Source organism: Haliotis rubra, unplaced genomic scaffold (assembly GCF_003918875.1).
Source record: "Haliotis rubra isolate DU_JTF1 unplaced genomic scaffold, ASM391887v1 Scf1396, whole genome shotgun sequence".
In the NCBI taxonomy this organism is placed as follows: Eukaryota; Metazoa; Mollusca; class Gastropoda; order Lepetellida; family Haliotidae; genus Haliotis; species Haliotis rubra.
In genome coordinates, this window is record NW_025765332.1 from 53737 (window position 1) to 72611 (window position 18875).

General features: G+C 37.7%; 1 protein-coding gene and 1 non-coding gene across 2 annotated transcripts in view; one reads left to right on the forward strand and one right to left on the reverse strand.

Moving 5' to 3' along the window:
- LOC124268611 (E3 SUMO-protein ligase RanBP2-like) overlaps positions 1–18008 on the forward strand; it is a 59674-nt gene extending 41666 nt beyond the window's left edge. Inside the window, exon 17 of the mRNA XM_046703612.1 lies at positions 17528–18008. Coding sequence (XP_046559568.1) covers positions 17528–17565 — 38 coding nt within the window. The 3' untranslated portion in view covers positions 17566–18008. The remainder of the gene's footprint in view (positions 1–17527) is intronic.
- On the reverse strand, positions 6106–6179 carry Trnaa-agc. Its single transcript has one exon. It is a non-coding gene; the product is annotated as a tRNA-Ala (tRNA).
- Positions 18009–18875: the final 867 nt, after the last annotated feature.

An 18875-nucleotide genomic window follows, 5' to 3' on the forward strand; every position in this document is an offset into this window, starting at 1 on the left:
TTGACAACCTGGTGAAAAAGTTGTTTTTTAGTTGCAGAGCAACTCATGTACATACTTAGTTGCTACGCAGTAATGACAAATCATGACATGTGGTGCCTGCGTCCATAACTGTGTGTGGAAAATGTTTTGAAACTGAACATTTGCCCTTACTGTACATGCTAAAAAGGATAATTATTTAAGAATTATTTACATCTCTCAGTGTTATTACATCATCGTCTCAAATGTAAAGTCCCCGCATGGGCACAAAGTATGAAGCCCATTTTTGGTGTCCCCCTACCATGATATTTCTGGAATATTGCTAAAAGTGGTGTAAAACTAAAAACTCACTCAAATATAAATAATTACATAAGGAAGATGCAGTATTTCAAATAGATTCATTTGTCATCTTATGATCTTTTAATAGAGTTCCGTTCATTGTCCTTAAAAGATACATAGTGCTAATTCAAGAATGGTATATCTAGCTAAACGTTTGAATTTGATACATAGAATTATTGGAAATTACTGTAAATATCGGGTCACCATCCTTATTAACATTTGTACTGCTTTGAAAGAACATTGTTGTAAATACATGAATAAACATCCCTGTTGTTACTGTTTACTGAATCATGTTTTGTTATTCTAGTAAGGCGGTCATTCATTTTCAATCTAATATCATCATCTGTGGAAAGCATGAGAAAGCATTCATTTTCAATCTACCTCAAGCTCACACCAGTTTCTAGCACCAAACCTGAAGCAATAGCATGACTATAGTAAGGCCAGAAATGCTTGGAAAATGCTTTTTGGCTTCAATATCAATATGATGAATTTTACACACGATAAAAGCACAAATATGATACATGTACGACTCTGCCTAGTTGGATATTAAAGCTCAGATGAAAAAATGCATTTGAGGGGTGACTTCACAGGAGGAAATTTTGACGTTTGAACAACATTCGTAAATATTCTAAGTACAAACTGTAGTTTTGAAATACAGATTAATTATTCATATAGCCTCAACTAAATTACATAAATGATTGTAAAAGGTTGTGTGTTTGTTTTAACATCTATATGTGAAAAAAGATGGAACTCTTGTAGTAGTTATTTTCAAAATAATTACGTAAAAAAGTCTTAATTCAAATCGCATAGGTAATCTTGTACACCCATAGAAGTTTCCCTTTGTGTAAGAGCATTGAACTGGCAACATGCGACTTGACATCTCTGCAGAACAATTACTTTCAAAGTTATACCAGTATTTCATACTGGAGAAACAAAGAAGGAAACCTCTCGTCAGCTATGACAGGGTTTACTATAGAATGTGTAAAGCCCTTAATTTGACATATAGTAAGGGTTTACAAAGTTGTAAACAAATCAGTTATCTCAAGGGTCGTGTCAAAATCAAAACCAGGTAGGAAACACAAACTGGATAGCTTTGATAAGGGTGTCATACGCCGTGCAGTTTATAAACTGTATGAACGCAAAATCCCACCGACGTGTGCTAAAATACAAGATGAGATCAAAGATACAATAAATGTCCTGTTGTAATTCCGCTAGAGTCCTCCATCAGCAGTGATACTGACACTTGATATTTTGAGACGGTCCCTGACATGTACTGCCCGTGCATTACATAACGCTGTCACCCTGTCTGCCTGCCAGGTGGGGTCACAGTATAGTTTGTTTCTTAGAAGTGTTTCTACCATGGAATTTTTTCTAAGTTTTTCGATATTTTACGAGTAATCATTATGATTAGGGAATGGTACATCGTGATTACTCATATGCCATATTAGGTCGAGGTGGTATGAATGATTATATATGAGTTTTGAATCTGAAATATCAACCATTATCAAATATTGCCAAAATGAATTTTCCAAGCATTTCTGTCCTTACTTTTTTTTTTAGGACATACTACTTTGTTGTTAAGGAAATAGGGGTCAAACGGTATACCGCAGTAATAGTAGAACTGCGGTATTTTGCCTTTGGTTCGGTGTACCGTAATGCAATCCAAAAAGTCAGGTTTTTCGGTTTTCGTACCGTCATTTTAGTATTCATTTTAAACCTTTTCTAAAATGTCTAGAAATCGAAACATTTGGTCAAAATCTATGCATTTCTTTGCTTGACGGCCGCTATTTTCGTGGAAGTAAGTTCGAGATCGCCTCAAGTCGTCTACTTACAAAGTCAGCAGGACAGCAACTGCAGATACCAAATCATAAGCTGAGTTCTGTTTCTTTTTCAGTTATTTCAAATCAGACGAACAGCGAAACATCGTAATAACGTATTAAAGTCAACTTTTTCATAAATACACGCCATCAGCCGAGTACTTTCGATGTGTGCTATGATGCAACACACCGCGTTATAGCGTGGGTAAACACTGCCATCCGAAAAGGTATGTCAGAAAACTCATATTAAAACCATCTTCCTCGATTTCATTTTATTTGATTAAATTTAATCCATTTTCATTTATTAAAACTGTTTACAGTAACATTGGAGAAAACGTGTGTGAAATGACATCCGTCATTCTATACGCGTACCACTTCCGCTTACCTTGTTCATAAGGGTCCGCTTTTCGTACCTACGTACCGCGATAGCACCAATTTCACATTATTCTCACGAACAGATTACCGCCTCGCCATCCATGGAACCCAAGACCCGCGTTATTGACTCATTGAAGTCATATTTCACAATTAATTGCCAACAATCAAAGTGGTAGGTATCGCGGGAAGTCAACGGTGACCTGTCAAACTGTTTCACACGTAAAATGTATCCAGCCACGTAACCCAAAGTGCTGAACCTATGTTAATTATCATGTTAAATACGTTCGTAGAAAACATGCATAATACTAATGCCATAGCGATATATATTATCTCCGTTAAAATAACTGCTTGAGATATAAATTATTCTGGTAATGAAATAGAAATCCTTCGATGTTATATTTTCAGGTCATTTTTAACTGAATCACCGGTAGATTGGAGCAAAACATGAGTACACAGCTGATTGTTATTTCCGACAGTTAAATAACAGGTAGCATAACAGGAAGGACAACTGAATGATCATGTCTAGTGATGTTTAATTTGACTGCAGGTTTCCGATACACATATTTATTTTCATTTACACAGTTTTGTTGTTTTTTCACCTCCCTCAATACGATACAGTTTTGACTGGGCACAATACACGAAATAGCAGTTCTGTTATGTCCATGAAAAATACATTTTTACTTGGCCTTTATTCCGGGTTATGTATAACACGGGTGTCTCATAACTCGGGGGGTCATACATGGACCCCAAGACCGGCGCTATGGCGAGGGATAACTGCAATTATGGGTATGGATCTGGTAGCTTTCCCATCACAGTTCTTAAGCCTGATGTTTGTTTCTTAATGTTGCTACCATCTCATTGCAAGCTTTATTAGAACAATGAACATTTAACGACCAATAAAAAGAGAAAGCAGCTTTCTCAAGCTAAAATACATTTCTGAGTGAACTTTAAAATATACTTTGAATGACTTTGAACTGAATGAAACAAACTTCTCGAATGTGCCAAGATTGTGTAGCAGTACTTCCCAAGGACTGTGGAAAGTCTCTAAATGTTTAACCGACTGAAATGAGAGATAGACAATGATATAGAGCAAGGGCATTGATCTGTCACACAGACTAACTGTCTTATGACAACTGTGTTGAGTTAATTTGTTTAATTTATTTATCTGTGATATGTCATCAACAGAGTCACATTCGACAAGATCTGATTTGTGTATTGTTTTTAGGGTTTTTTTAGACATGAACATTTCTGTGAGCTTCAAGGTTCCAGTTCTATCTGGTCATGAAATGACAGTTTTGTTCATTCCAAATAACCAAGATTATGGTTATTTTCTTTCCATGTTATTAAACAATGTAAGATTTGGCTCTTGTTGTCAATTTTCTGCATTATGATCATATCTCATATACCGAACCGAAACGGACCGAACCGAGGGCTTTGTACCGCAATGCGTACCGTGGTAAGAGCGTACCGTATCACCCCTATAAGGAAGCTTCATTCATTGTGTGTACCCCTTCAAAGTTGAGTCGCCTCAGTGGTCCTGTTGACAGAGCACCGGCCGCCAAAGAGGAAGATTGTTGGTCCTACCTGAAGACGTTAAAAAATTGTTATTACCTTGCCTGACACGTGACCTAAGGGGGCTATATCAAGGAAGCATTGTATACTGGGTATTGGAGGTATCTCGTGAACTAACACTTTAAAACTTGCTCTCACACACATGCATACACATAGCACATACATGTCTCACATGCATGCACCTAAATATACCATCAAGTCTCCACCACACAATCCAGTGACAGGCATCCTTGCATTGTGTAGACAAGAGTTGATTATTGACAGACCCATGTCATACTGTTGAGTGCATCATTAAACATCGAACAAACAAAACATAAGGATGGTGTGAGGTTTTGGATGATTATAATTGCACTAGCAAAGCTTTTAAATAAGCTAACTGGATAAGAATACTTCGTCTTGAATAACCTTGAACCTCAGTTTGACTCAATGCCTGATAATGTTCAGTTTGAAACATTGGTACTATAGTTCTATCCACTTGTATAGAACCATGAAATGTGGCTGATATTAAGTAACAACTATAACTGAATGTGTGCTAATACTTATAAGGGCAGCATTTTTATTTTCTGTGTTTCTCATAGCCCAAACGACCCTTCTAATTCTATTGCCGGGGACATTCTCATGCATGTTGGGTTACCGAATCCCTCCTGCCTGCGACCACGAAATTGGGAGACCCAAAGGTGGCCGATAAACCCTGAAAGAATGTTCACGTACCCGATATTCACGCGGTAAAGTAGCAAGAAGGAAGCCTGAAACAAAGTACAAACAATAAAAGAACGCACTAGAATATGTGCTTCACTGAGAAAACATTATGTTATTCCAAACATTAGATCTCTTACATTTAACCACTTTCTAAATGGCGTGTATTAATAGCTTTCGGACGTGAATGTCGTGCCAAATTATTAATAATAAAGTTAATATTTAGCACAGAGGAGCTTAGGCAAAGCACTGTCAAAAAGCTGAAAACAGTGACTGCAGATGTTAAGTGTGGAAAGGAAATAACTTTGCTAAAGGAAGGGATGAACACAAGTGGTAGACTATGTGAAAAAAGAAGGCTCCAGGGGGAGTCGAACCCTTAACCTTCTGCTTACTATGCAGACACTCTAACCAACTGAGCTATAGAGGCGATGGGATAGACGAATCTACAATAGACTATACTCCATTTATGTTTCACCTGGCTTGAAAACGAGCATGATAATGTAATCGATTTTGTCTGTTTTGGAGGCCTGTGACATGCGATTCAAATAATACACATTCCTACACACGCTCTGATACCAGTGTCATTTTGCAGGAAACCATAACAGCAAATGTTTAATGTGGAAAGGAAATTGAACTTTGCAAAAGAAAGTGATGAACACGAGTGGTAACCGATGTGAAAGAGAAGGCTCCAGGGGAGTCGAACCCTCGACATCCTGCTTGCTTGGCAGACGTTCTAACAAACTGAGCTATAGAGCCGATGGGATAGACGAAGCTACAATAGTGTAAACGCCATTTATGTTTCACCTGGCTTGAAAAACTCGTTTAAGTCTGTTTCGAAGGCCTGTCACATGCAATTCAAATAATACCCATTTCTACACACGCTCTGATACCAGTGTGATTTTGCAGGAAACAATGACAGCAAATGTTAAATGTGAAAAGGAAATTGAACTTTGCAAAAGGAAGGGATGAACACAAGTGGTAGCCGATGTGAAAAAGAAGGCTCCAGGGGGAGTCGAACCCTCGACCTTCTGCTGCTTACTAGGCAGACGCTCTAACCAACTGAGCTATAGAGGCGATGGAATAGACGAACCTACAATAGTCTATACTCCATTTATGTTTCACCTGGTTTTAAAACGAGCATGAAAATGTAATCGTTTATGTCTGTTTTGGAGGCCTGTGACATGCGATTCAAATAATACACATTCCTACACACGCTCTGATACCAGTGTCATTTTGCAGGAAACCATAACAGCAAATGTTTAATGTGGAAAGGAAATTGAACTTTGCAAAAGAAAGTGATGAACACAAGTGGTAACCGATGTGAAAGAGAAGGCTCCAGGGGGAGTCGAACCCTCGACATCCTGCTTGCTTGGCAGACGCTCTAACCAACTGAGCTATAGAGCCGATGGGACAGACGAAGCTACAATAGTCTATACTCCATTTATGATTCACCTGACTTTAAAAAATCGTTTATGTCTGTTTGGGAGGCCTGTGAGATAGATTCAAATAATACCCATTCCTACACACGCTCTGATACCAGTGTCATTTCGTTGGAAACAATGACAGCAATGTTAAATATGAAAAGGAAATTGAACTTTGCAAAAGGAAGTGATGAACACAAGTGATCTATGTTCAATTATATTTGACTGAAAGTGAAAGTTGAAGGGCAGGGACATATATGCCCCTTTGGTTTCCAGGGGGATAAGTAACAAACTTGCCAGAATACAATGAGTGTTTGCATTAATGACATATTTACCATCAGGTGTTGCAGGCAGTGTTGGTGCCAGTGAAGGGTTCTCTATGTTCGGTCAGGTTTCAGGGATGTCCTTCTCTACCCTAGCTGCACAAGGGAATGCTGTTGGATTTGCTTTCAAGAAAGGCAAGTAGATGGTTACCATCATCTGTCCTAGAAGTATTTGCAACTGTTGAACAATCTGACCATTTGATTCATATTCTGTATTGATATAGCTAGAGCAAATATTATCCCCAAATGTAATTCTCAGCAGGTAGGCTGCATTAATTCTAAAGGAAACATCTCAAATTGGAATTAAAGTGTTTGTAATTCATGTTCAGACAGTTATATATTATGATATCAGAGAGGAAGAAACTTTGTTTCACATTATTGAATGTAAAGTTGAAGGAGATAGGAACTTAAGAAACAGGTAGGGAATACAGGATCAAAATTGGTCTGTTTTCAGTCCACTTCTCATTGATTACAAAACTTCTCGAAACTGTTTAAGTTAAAGCAATGAAGTCTGACAAACTGATGTAACTCTCAAATGAGTTCTAATAATGGTGTCTTAAATTAATTTAGAAATTTTCCCCTGCTCCATACTTTTCAACTCATATATGGCCAAATGCTTGGACTGATGTTCCATGTTTATCTCTCTCAGATGAAATCAGACCATTCCAGTGGTCAGGAGCAGGTCAGCAGATCTTTGGGTCATCTCCAGGTGGCAACAGGACCAATGATGGTGATGATGATGATGAGGTTGTGCAGAGTGACGACATGGACTTTAAACCCATCATTGAACTTCCAGAACTAGTTGAAGTCAAAACAGGCGAGGTCAAAGCCAGACTGTGCTTTCTTGTTCATAGAATGTTTGTTCTTGTGTGGGAAATAAATGTGGATGTTGATTCATTTTTGTCCTAGTTTGTCTGTATCATATGTTACATTTGGGATTGCACTGTCTGAGTAAACTACATATTCTAGTACTTTTTAAGATTGAGTTCCATCCGGGATTCAAACCCATACTCTCAGAGTCAGGCACCTAATTGAAAACACACAATATCAGCCATCTAACCCACATAGCCAGTTCGGCTTCCACTTCCTAGTTTGTCGTCATGTCTAATTTGGGTTTTAATGTCCTCACAGGTGAAGAAGGCTGGGAGGTGGTGTACTGCCAGAGGTCGAAGTTGTTTCGATTTGTGCGCGATTCCAACCAGTGGAAGGAGAGAGCAGTAGGAGACATGAAGATCCTCAAACAAGATGGTGAGTCTGGCATCTCATGGATTGGCATGCTCTGTCGTAGTCCAGACTGGACCATATACATGCTTCCATCATACAATTTACAATACCAACTGACTTCAGGATTTCAGGTCCTCAGTGAGCCAGGATTGTCATAGGCATGATTAGAGTAGGGTTCAATGTACAGCCTACTGTTCCACTGAAACAAGTCCGAGAACCATACTGTAATGTTCATCAATGGTAGACTTGTTGAAATTTTGTTCAATGTATTTTTTGTGATGTTCACTGGACCAAGAATGTATTCAAGTAAATACAATGTTCCTCATTTACGTATGTTTTTCATTCTGTTGTAAACCATTGCAGATAAATATCGAATGCTGATGAGGCGAGATCAAGTACTTAAAGTGGCCTGTAATCATCTGATAGCTCCCAATATGGTCCTGTCTCCCATGGCAACATCAGAGAGAGCTTGGTGCTGGACTGCTCAAGACTATGCTGAGAACAAGGCAAAGATTGAACAGTTTGCCCTCAGGTTCAAGGTCAGTCACGAGATACATCTAGGACATAATTGTGTTTTGATACATCACTGTAGATGACATTTCTGGGATTGGTTAATTTTGCTTCTGTTATGAAAGGATTTACGTTTTAAGGGATCTGGGGGTCTCATGTATATATCTTCTGGGTCCCCGCTCCCCTCCCTCAAAATATTATTTGCTAGACACATTGGCTTCAACTGTTGGCTCCTTTGTTAGCAGGAAATATTTATGCATGAGAGAAAAAAGTATCCTCTTTGAAAGAAAACATAGTGGGCGCCCTCCGGAATATACAATCATGGGTTTGTAAGGAAGAATCTACAGATAAATATTTATTGTACATTCATCATTAAATTTGGATGCATGGTGTATTTCGTCATCTCATGTGTGAGTCATGTATTGCAGACGGAAGAGCTGGCCAGACAGTTCAAGAAGAAGTTTGAAGAGGTTCAGGAGCAGGTCAGACAAACAGAAGCTGGTATGTGTCACACTACCTCTTTCCCCAGTGAACCAAAGTAATTAAATCTAAACCTGAACGATCATAAATAACATCATACAGAATGGTGTGTTTCTTATCCAGACAGCAACATATATGCCATTTGATTTTAGTAGATTCTTAGATAAACCATTTTGCTCCTCTCAGTTTATCTATCACCTGAAAGAGGAACTGATGTTGTATTTCCAGCAGCCCCAGCTAAGAATACCAACACTAAAGTACTGTCGGAAATAGCAAAAAACTGTTTTTAGGCTGTTACTCTGTATCCCTAAAATTTACACATATTGCAAATAGCATATGTCGAAATAACCCACAATCGGCCTAACTGAGCGTTCAGTATTTTGGATGCGTAATAGGATATCCAGAAAAGCATGTTTACTCGTAAAATCGGGCAAAGTACTTAGAAAAATAAAAATAGCTGCTGTATCCCTAAAAACAATAGATCAGAGCTATAGATGGCAATTCCAGAAAAGTCGCTCAGCAAAAATCAGGTATGACGACGGACCGTCGACTCACCTGGCATGAAATGCATGTGCCCATACAGGCACAAGGGGTCATCTCAAAGATATTTTATGCTTTTTCATGTGCGTTGTATATGTCTCATCTATTGATTAACATCTTACGTGTCTTTCTTCATAAAGTTTATGTTGAGATATGTAAAAGAGTATGATACCCATAAAAAAGCTTAAATTAGCCATCGTATTAAATGTCTAAAAATATATAGGTGACATGACCACCCGAAGATCGACAGGACTGGATATTATTTGTAAATTGTTATGACATGCCGTTTACTTCCCCAGTTTAATTCCCCTAAAGGATTATCTCATCTTAGCGGATATCTCTATCCCCTAGCCCGACCCCCACCACCGTCTGCGACACCCGTCCTGGTTTTGCTTTTGAGACGACCCCTCCTACCTGTTTCTTTTTATAGTGATAGTGAGACTCCATGGTAGCTGCATCCTTAATAGTTTCAGTCTTAAAGTTATTACTTTTTACGTCAGCTATCGTTTATAATGAAGCTAATTTTAATTTCAAAATGGGCATTTTAAAAAGTTTCCTTTGTAATACAATATCATCGCACACTAATTTGCATAAAGCCATGGTCTGTTCCAAATAAGTCGCTTTCGACTTAGAAAAAAACTGCATTGCTCATTTCTGCACTAATCTCTCCTCAGTAAAGTCCTTTTTCTACGTTTCCTATCTCCCTACCACTGAGACTGTAGTTAGGCCGAACTTAGTTTAACAGATATTTCACATTTTCACATATTAACTACATAAAAAGTAGATATAAATGCGAAAAAACAGTTTTTTTCTATTTCCGACAGTATTTCCGATGGGAGAGTACTCTATACAACGGATATATAATGGTGACTGTATAAACACACATTTTTTTAAATGCTCTAAGCTTCTCTGTGCAAGGTCATCTCCATTTAATGTCATCGAAACCAGTGATTTGTTGTTCTGATCTCAGATTTGCCTGGTTATGTTTCTGAGCTTGTCAGCACCATACCTCAGCGTTAGGGTTTCACTGAAGTGGTGATCTGAGCAGAATGTCACTTCTGGCTTTGATTCCACGTTAATCTGAAATGGTATTATATAACTGAAATAACAATCGAAACCAAATTAAGTACATTGCATCTACATACTCACAACACATTCACAGATTCACTGATACATTGATGTATTTGGAGTTTCATTGAGAATTATCTTCTTTCTAGAAACTTGGAATGGGCAACCTGAAGATCCAGTACAATGAATACCTAAATGGAAACCACATTGACATGGACACAGATGACAAACTAAAAATCTGCAACCATGTCATTTGCCTGGAACACTCAATAACACTGTAAGTCAGTTAAGAGTACATTGTACTTGAAGATATTGCTTGTCAGGGGATAACTCCAGTAAAATATGTTTGTGTGTGAGCGTGTGTGCGTGCTTGTCCGTCTGGACTTTAGTTGGCCAACGTGTGATTGAAACCAGTTCGGCAACTAGTTGCGACAGTTTTCGATGTACAGCGCAATTGTTTACATTCCATATGTAGCAAGTGTTCTCTGTTTTGAAGCTATTTGCCACAAAGTTTCAATTATCGATTTCAGACAAGTCGTAAGGGATAATAACTCTTTTATTGCAACTATAGGAAGCCAAAGTGAGTGCATATGCCCCAGAATGTATAATGTCGACCAAAATATTATCTTTAAAGAGACGAGAATATTTATTTACACGTGTTTTGATATTAAAGGGGCACTGACCCAGAGAAATTTCCGTGGACTGGTTGTTGCTTTTGTTATTGTTTTTCTCCCGTGAGTACCCGGATCATATCCCAGAATTATTGACTGGTTCGTAACATCTGCTGCGACACCCGCATGCGCAATTGATAGTATAACTATAGACTGATCTACAAAGATGATATCTTTTTTACTCGATAATATTTCCATCTTCATTATTTTGATATCAAATGAAAACATTTTGAAGTTTAACCATCTGTCAGTGGTAAAAAATGTTAGGACTGAAAAATAACGAAGTCAATGTACGTCTACATTTTTTGTCTAATTGTCTAATGATCCTAATTAGTTTATTATCATATTTGTATACATTTGGAAACTTATAAAATGTACACGATCTGCTTATTCTTATAGTGAATTTATAGCATGACTGTAATATCTAGTTATTTCATAGATTGCCAACTTGAATAATATTTCACACGCCCTAAGTGCGACCTAGTGTATGTTACACTTCACGTAAAAATGATTCTGTTGAATGGTATAACAAATGAATAAAAACAAAATGCAAATATTAAAATTAAAACAAACTAAAGTTATAGCAACAATATCAGGCTATTACCTTGTTCGGGGAATGTATGCATAAATATCCACATAAATGAACGATATGCCATTCATCTGCAGCTGACAAACAATCCTGTTCCATGTCAAGTGTCTTTTAACAGTCTAATATGCGAAAAAGTGATCCATCGTTTCAGGTTTTTTACATTGGTGTATAGTCCCAAGATAGCACACCTGGCAACTAATTGCATGGTGTCCGCCATTCTTTAAAAAGTAATTTAGTTAGCCAATAATGAGCAATCAATCAGCGTATTGGCGGTTAATCCTTTGAAGGAAGGACGTTGTTTTTACACAGACACTTTACGACAAGGTGTATTCTGTATAGATTAGTAAATCTACATACATAAACACTACCTTTTGACAAATCCGCTGTGCAGGATAAAAGCAATTAATCGATGTTTGTTTTTGTATCTCAGCTGATATAATTCCTCTTGCTGCACTACCATGCGCATATTACATACGATGTAATACATTTGCAACATCAGAGCTAAATTTATAATGATGGGTATTTACTCCAGACACGAGAAATGCCAAGTGGGAACCTTTGTCGGGTAATATGAGTGGTGTTACCACTAATTACACCTGTTATAAATTCATTAAGTGACCATCAAGTGAATGATGACAAATAACATGTGTATGTTTACCACCAAACAAGGGTTACAGCACGAGAGTAGTAATTGCTGTACTGCATGCAAGTTTGATTGCCTGAAAAAGAAATATGGCCGACACTGTTTTGAGGATGCGAACGGAGCTTCATTGTTGCATAAGAAATACATATAAGCATTTGCTGTGTACTTAGTTAAAAACTGTATATACCTATTTACCTCAGTAAATTTCCGATAGTTCTAGCAATGGCAAAGTAGGGTTGTTTAGTTTACGGGTTCAAATCCATCAAATGTGTGTTTTTGATTTCATAGCATGGGTAATAGATGTCATATTTTTACATGACATGATTAAATATCGAGGTAAAAAGCACAGAAATAGGATCAAATTGGACCTGTCATTATACCATCCAAACATTAGAAAATCTGAAAAAGCCTACACTGCTGGGAAACTACAATCAAACAAGAACTGTAGGGGATATTTTCAAATCACGGCATATGATGGGCATCCACCCTTCCTAATGTCCCACTGTTCAGGTTGAAGAAATTCTGCCAAAGTGGACAGTAGCCCAGTCCCCGTGTCTGTCACGGTCGAGGGAGCAGGTAGTGACCAGCCTGCAGTTTGGTTTCGTAATTAGACTCTTGGCGAGAAACATTAATCGCTCTGGATCAGTGCCCCGTTAAGAGGCCAAGGATTGAACCCTTCCTCTTTTTTTTTATATCATCCCTCCTTGATTGTTCATACATCCAGAGAGAAGCCGAAGAGAGCATGTATGTGGAGTGCCCACGACTTCTCAACAGACGAGCCGGTCAGGAGGAACTTCAAGGTATCTTTCAGCTCAGTAGCTGCTGCAGAGGAGTTTGCTAAATATTTCATGGAGGCAAGACATGCTTGTTTTTCTTCATATCTTCTTATTTTTAGCCCTTTCCCCTGAACTGTGTAGATCAATGATCACGTTGTTGACGATCTCTGGATTATCAGGTACATGAATATTGCTGAGTGCAGCAGTGTTACAAGTCGAACAAATAAAACATGCCCTGTATCAGTAAAGCTTTAACTTGACATAATTCTATAACCTAATGTGACACTGTATTGACACCTCCTGGCACCTTTTCAATAAGGCCACCCAGGCAATCTCTTGAAAACCTATTTATGGCAATTACTCAGACATTTTCTTTTCAGAATGGAATAAATATTCAGTATATGTTGACAGAAGTGTGGCTTAACTTGTATATTCCGTTTTATACTTGGAATCTGCTCCAAACATGTCTATAAGGCATTTCCCTGGTCTATATAGACATACTTCTCATACTAACCCACTGGACCAGTGAAGCTGAAACTTCACATGCTTGTTTCAAAGTAGAATAACACCTGCATCTGTTCAAGAGGATCAGTTAGGGCTGTCACTGTAATCTATCAACAGATGTCAATGGCCATAGTTCAATGCATTTGTTTTCAAAAATGAAAGGAAATTTGGTGCATGTGTGCTCAATTATGGGGTCCAAGATATACGTTCAATATTTTGGCAGTATTTGGAACTCAATTTCACATTTGCACTTGTACCACGCAGAAACCATGCATGTTTTATGGCCATTCTCAGTCAGTTCTGTAAAAAAAATACAATGAAATTTGGGATATGTGTATTTGGGATATGTGTTCTTAGTGACCCGTGAAGATCCGGGGTAGAATAGGTCTTCAGCAACCCATGCTTGCCACAAAAGGCGACTATGCTTGTCGTAAGAGGCGACTAACGGGATCGGGTGGTCAGGTTCGCTGACTTGGTTGACACATGTCATCGGCACCCAATTGCGCAGATCGATGTTCATGCTGTTGATCACTGGATTGTCTGGTCCAGACTCGATTATTTACAGACCGCCGCCATATAGCTGGGATATTGCTGAGTGCGGCGTAAAATTAAACTCACTCACTCACTCACTCTTAGTAGATGGGCTCAACACATTTCCATTTTACACATCTCTATACATTTTGACTTTCATTTGACTGACAAATTCTGTTAGTTCCTCTGAAATTGACAGACTAAGGAAGTCAAATTTTGGCGTGTGTCTCCTTTCTATATTATCATTTCTTATTTTCTTTAAGTCATAAGTGTTAGTTTCTCGTCATCAGTTATTCATGAAATATTCAATATTGATACCGATAATTTATTACGGATCCCTCACCCTTTTTCAAATTATACTTTTAACTACGGACCCCGGTGTGCTTGTGGCACTAATTTTCTTCAGTATTCATCATGACACAGTTTCTTTGAATGTAACATTACCAAATACGAATAGCTTCATTGATGAGATTATTAATGGATTCATGCTAAAATCATAGATACCTCTGGTTACATTAGATAATGGTTTTATGCATATACAGTTAATGCATGGTTGTACTGAATGTATTTCAATTGAAGTGGGTGTCAGTGTTGTGAACAACTGAAAAGTTTGTTGTTTTGGGTGATTTTAGGGTGTGAGCTTGGCCCGAGAATCTGAGTTTTCCGAGAAGATTTCACATGAAATGTATACCCCAGTTATATTTTCTCATGGCGATGCTACAGGAGGTAAGTTTAAATTGAAGATAGTATGACCTGTTGGTCAGAATGTGTGCAATAATATGTGTGGTCTAACCATGTTACTCCTAGATGAGACAGAAATACTTTTTACTACTTCATCAAGATGAGTAAGACATATTTCGTAAGGTTGAACAGGAAATATTATTTCCTCATGGACATTCACTTACTGACTTACATACTGACATGTGTGATTATTGACCATAAGCTGTGTTCGAAGGAAGAATCATGCGTTTCAACTCCAGAAACAGATGTTCACTGACATAACACATTTGACTCAGTAGCTGCCTAACTTGAACATGCATTGCATAACTTGCATTGCTCACCTTGAACTTACATAGCAGTCCTTGAACTTACATTGCCGTCCTTGAACTTGCATTTCACTCCTTGAACTTGTATTCTATGGCTTGAGCTTACATTCCTCTGGGGGTTGGATTTTGTATGTGTAGTGCTGAGCTGTATTCTAACATACATTAGTGAGTAGGGGAAGAAACTGATATGGATGTCAAGTTAATATCCTTGTAACAGACACTAAAATGAGCCTAATGAATCATTTCCATGCAAGGAGACTAGGCGAAGGAACTAAGTATATTCCTCTGCCCCTGTAATTATGGACACAGTGGAGAAGCATTGAACTCCAGTGCCCACTTCCTGAAGGAAATGTGTGGTCTGTTTGTGTTGCCTAGGCTGAAAAATGTGGCAACAAAATTTTGTCATTAACATCAACGTAGCAAAGATTTTATACAGTCCTGACCCTTGTTCTGTTAATAGTTCAATCTCATGTTGGACTTCCATCTTTTGTGTGTGTCTCCATTCAAACGTTTTGTCGAAATGAATCTGAGATTTAAGAGGTCTCTTGGCTTATTACTCATTATCTCACCCTTGAATGACATACCTTTTTTAACATCATACCTGTTCTCGAGGCATTATACCTTTCCTTTGAGTGGGGCTGTGTAGTGGCAAATGATTTGTATTGCAGTATATTCCGGTACCCATATTCTGATACGTATCGTGATATAAAAAGGGCTTCAGTGTTTGAAAGTAAAGGACATTGATTGTACATGCACAGCCTGTTTTCAAGTCTACTTTGCATACTAAAGTCCCCAAAATAAATGTCATGGTTGTGATAACAAATGTTGAATTTAGATTTGATTTTCAGGGGTTGTATCTTCTATTATATAAAAATGATTGTATGTAAAGTATGCTGTTTTGTCAATAATTACTATTAATTCTTTTTATATTTTTATTACCTTTCATACCAGTTCTGAGAAAAAAACATTGCAATGTTTGCAATGAAAGCCGTATTGTGATACACTGGTAATACTGTGCAGTCTTACCTCTGAGACTTGGTTAAGATGCAAGCAACTCACTAACCAACTATTAGAACTGTGACGATATATCATAGTATCGATAGTATATATAATATATTGATACATTTTTTCGTATCGTGATATGTATTGTTGACCTTAAAATTGTTAATTTTCACTAGAAATTGACGGTTATGTCAACATTTACACTGTTACTTGCTATCAAAATATACATTTTTAAAGAAAATAACTTATGGTAGCATATCCTGATATGCATCAAATCGAATTGTATCGTTTCAAGATATCGCAATACGTATCGTATCGTGAAATTTCTGTATCGTCACAACTCTTATAAGCATGCAATAGATAGAGAGGTTGATGGAGATATCTCATTCACTCACGCACTTTCATGTTTATTTCTTGGTGATGGTAAACGTTTTACTTTGATATGTGTGATAAGGGTCAGACAATAATTTTAGAGACTTAAATGACAACACATTCCTAAGACTGTAATTCTGCATTCTTTTCAACATCTTTGTATGTGGCTGCCATTATTGAATAACATTGTAATAACTGAGCTTGAGTAGTGGTTAGTAGCCATTCTTACTTTACATTATCCTTCACCTGTAATCACGGGGTATGTGGAAGCATACTTCTACCCACTTTGGATGCTGCTTGAGCCCTTCCACCCTTGCTTGCTCTGTGTGACCTCATACCCCTGCTTCTTGTGTTTCAGTGGGACGGAAGTTCATGCTCCAGTTGTTCAATATGTTTGTGTACATAGCATTAGCTGTCACTAGCCCTAGCACTGTTTCTGGACTTGAATTGAATGATTCTCCTGATTTGAATTCATACTTATCCCCAATTCCTGCCCAACGACCAGGTCAATCCCGAATCCTTGTTTGTCAATCGGAAGCAAACTCCGCAACCTCAATGGGTGGTAGTAGCCAATATGAGACGAGGATGCAGCCAGGTTATAGTGAGGGCAGCGAATCAGCAGCCTCATCACAAACAGGGTCTCTGAGGGTGTGTCAGCCACTGTTCGGAGCTGTTTGGTCTCTTAAGTTCATTCTTAGAGGAAGGTATTTAAATGTATTGCCTTACAATGGCCATACTTTTGAAAGGGGCGTTTTATAAAATGCCTTTCTATCCCATCAAATACTGAGAGATATTTATCTGAAGGTTTCTGACTATATGCAGTGTTATTATATCTGTAACTATAGGTGTCTTGTTTCCTTCTTTGAGTGACACTTAAAAAATATTGTTCCTTTTGGTCTTGTTTCCTGAATCTTACTGGTATACTAACCATAGCCGTAAGATAAGAATTAATAATTACAAGAGATTTAATGCAATAGATGTTCTGTTGTAAATATGAATATCTATTTGAAACGGTATTTACTCAAATGTGTTAACTAATCATTGTTTTAAAGTTTTCAGATCAGGAAAGATGAAGATAATGAAGAAATAGCAAATTGGAATATATGTGTGCTAAACGGATTAATAATTCTGGACTGTAAATGAAACTGTGCGGATTTCCATAAGTGTGCGGAATGTTTTGAACCTGAATATGCTGCTCTTACTGTACATGGTAAAAAGGATAATTATTTAAGAATTATTTACATCTCTCAGTGTTATTACATCAGTGTCTCAAATACAGATAATTACATTAGTAAGATGTATTATTTCAAATAGGTTCATTTGTCATCTTTTAAGAGAAGTTCGTTCATGGTCCTTAAAAATTATATAGTGCTTATTCAAGAATGGTAGATCTGGCTAAACATTTGAATTTGACACATAGAAGTAATTATTGGAAATTTCTGTACATATCAGATCGCCATCCTTATTAACATTTGTACTGCTTTGAAAGAACATTGTTGTAAATACATGAATAAACATACTTGTTGTTACGGTTTACTGAATAATGTTTAGTTATTCTGGTAAACTAAGCAGAAAGGAACGTGCATGTACTTGCAAAGCGCCATTTCCTCAAGGTCTCAGAAGTTATCATTCATATACAGTCTAATATTATCATCTGTGGTGAAAGAGAAAGCATGTTTACCTCAACCTCACACAAGATTATGGTACCAAGTCTGAAGCAATTCCAAAAGACTAGAAGAATGTGTTACTTTGTTGTTAAGGAAGCTAGATGCATTGCGTGTGCTCTTTTACAATTGACTGCTTCAGTGGTTCAGTTGACAGAGCACCTGCCGCCGAAGAGGAAGAAGACGTTGAAAGATTGTTATTGCCTTGCCTGGCACCGGACATTAGGGGTTTAAACCAGGGAATCATTGTGTAGTGAGTATTCGTGATATTTCTGTGAGCTAACACTTTAAAACTTGCATCCTTGCATTGTCTAGACAAGAATCGATTATTGACTAACCCATGTCATTCAGCTAGAATATTACTGAGTGCATCATTACTCATGAAGAAACAAATATATTAATAGGATGTGAGGTGAAATGCTGTCCCAGAGTCAACTTCAAATGGATGATTAGGTTAATTATAATTTTAATCAGGAAAGCTTTGTCACGAGCTCAATGGATAAGAATACTTCGTCTTGAACTCTCGACCTGCTTAATAGGCAGACACTCTAACCAAATGAGCTATAAAGCCGATGGGATAGACCAAGGTACAATAGTCTATACTCTATTTATGTTTCACCTGCCTTTAAAACCAGCAGGAAAGAAATAATCGTTTGTCTTTTGGGGGAAGGTATGTGACGTGAGATTCAAACAAAACACATTCCTGCACACGCTCAGATACCAGTGTGATTTTGCT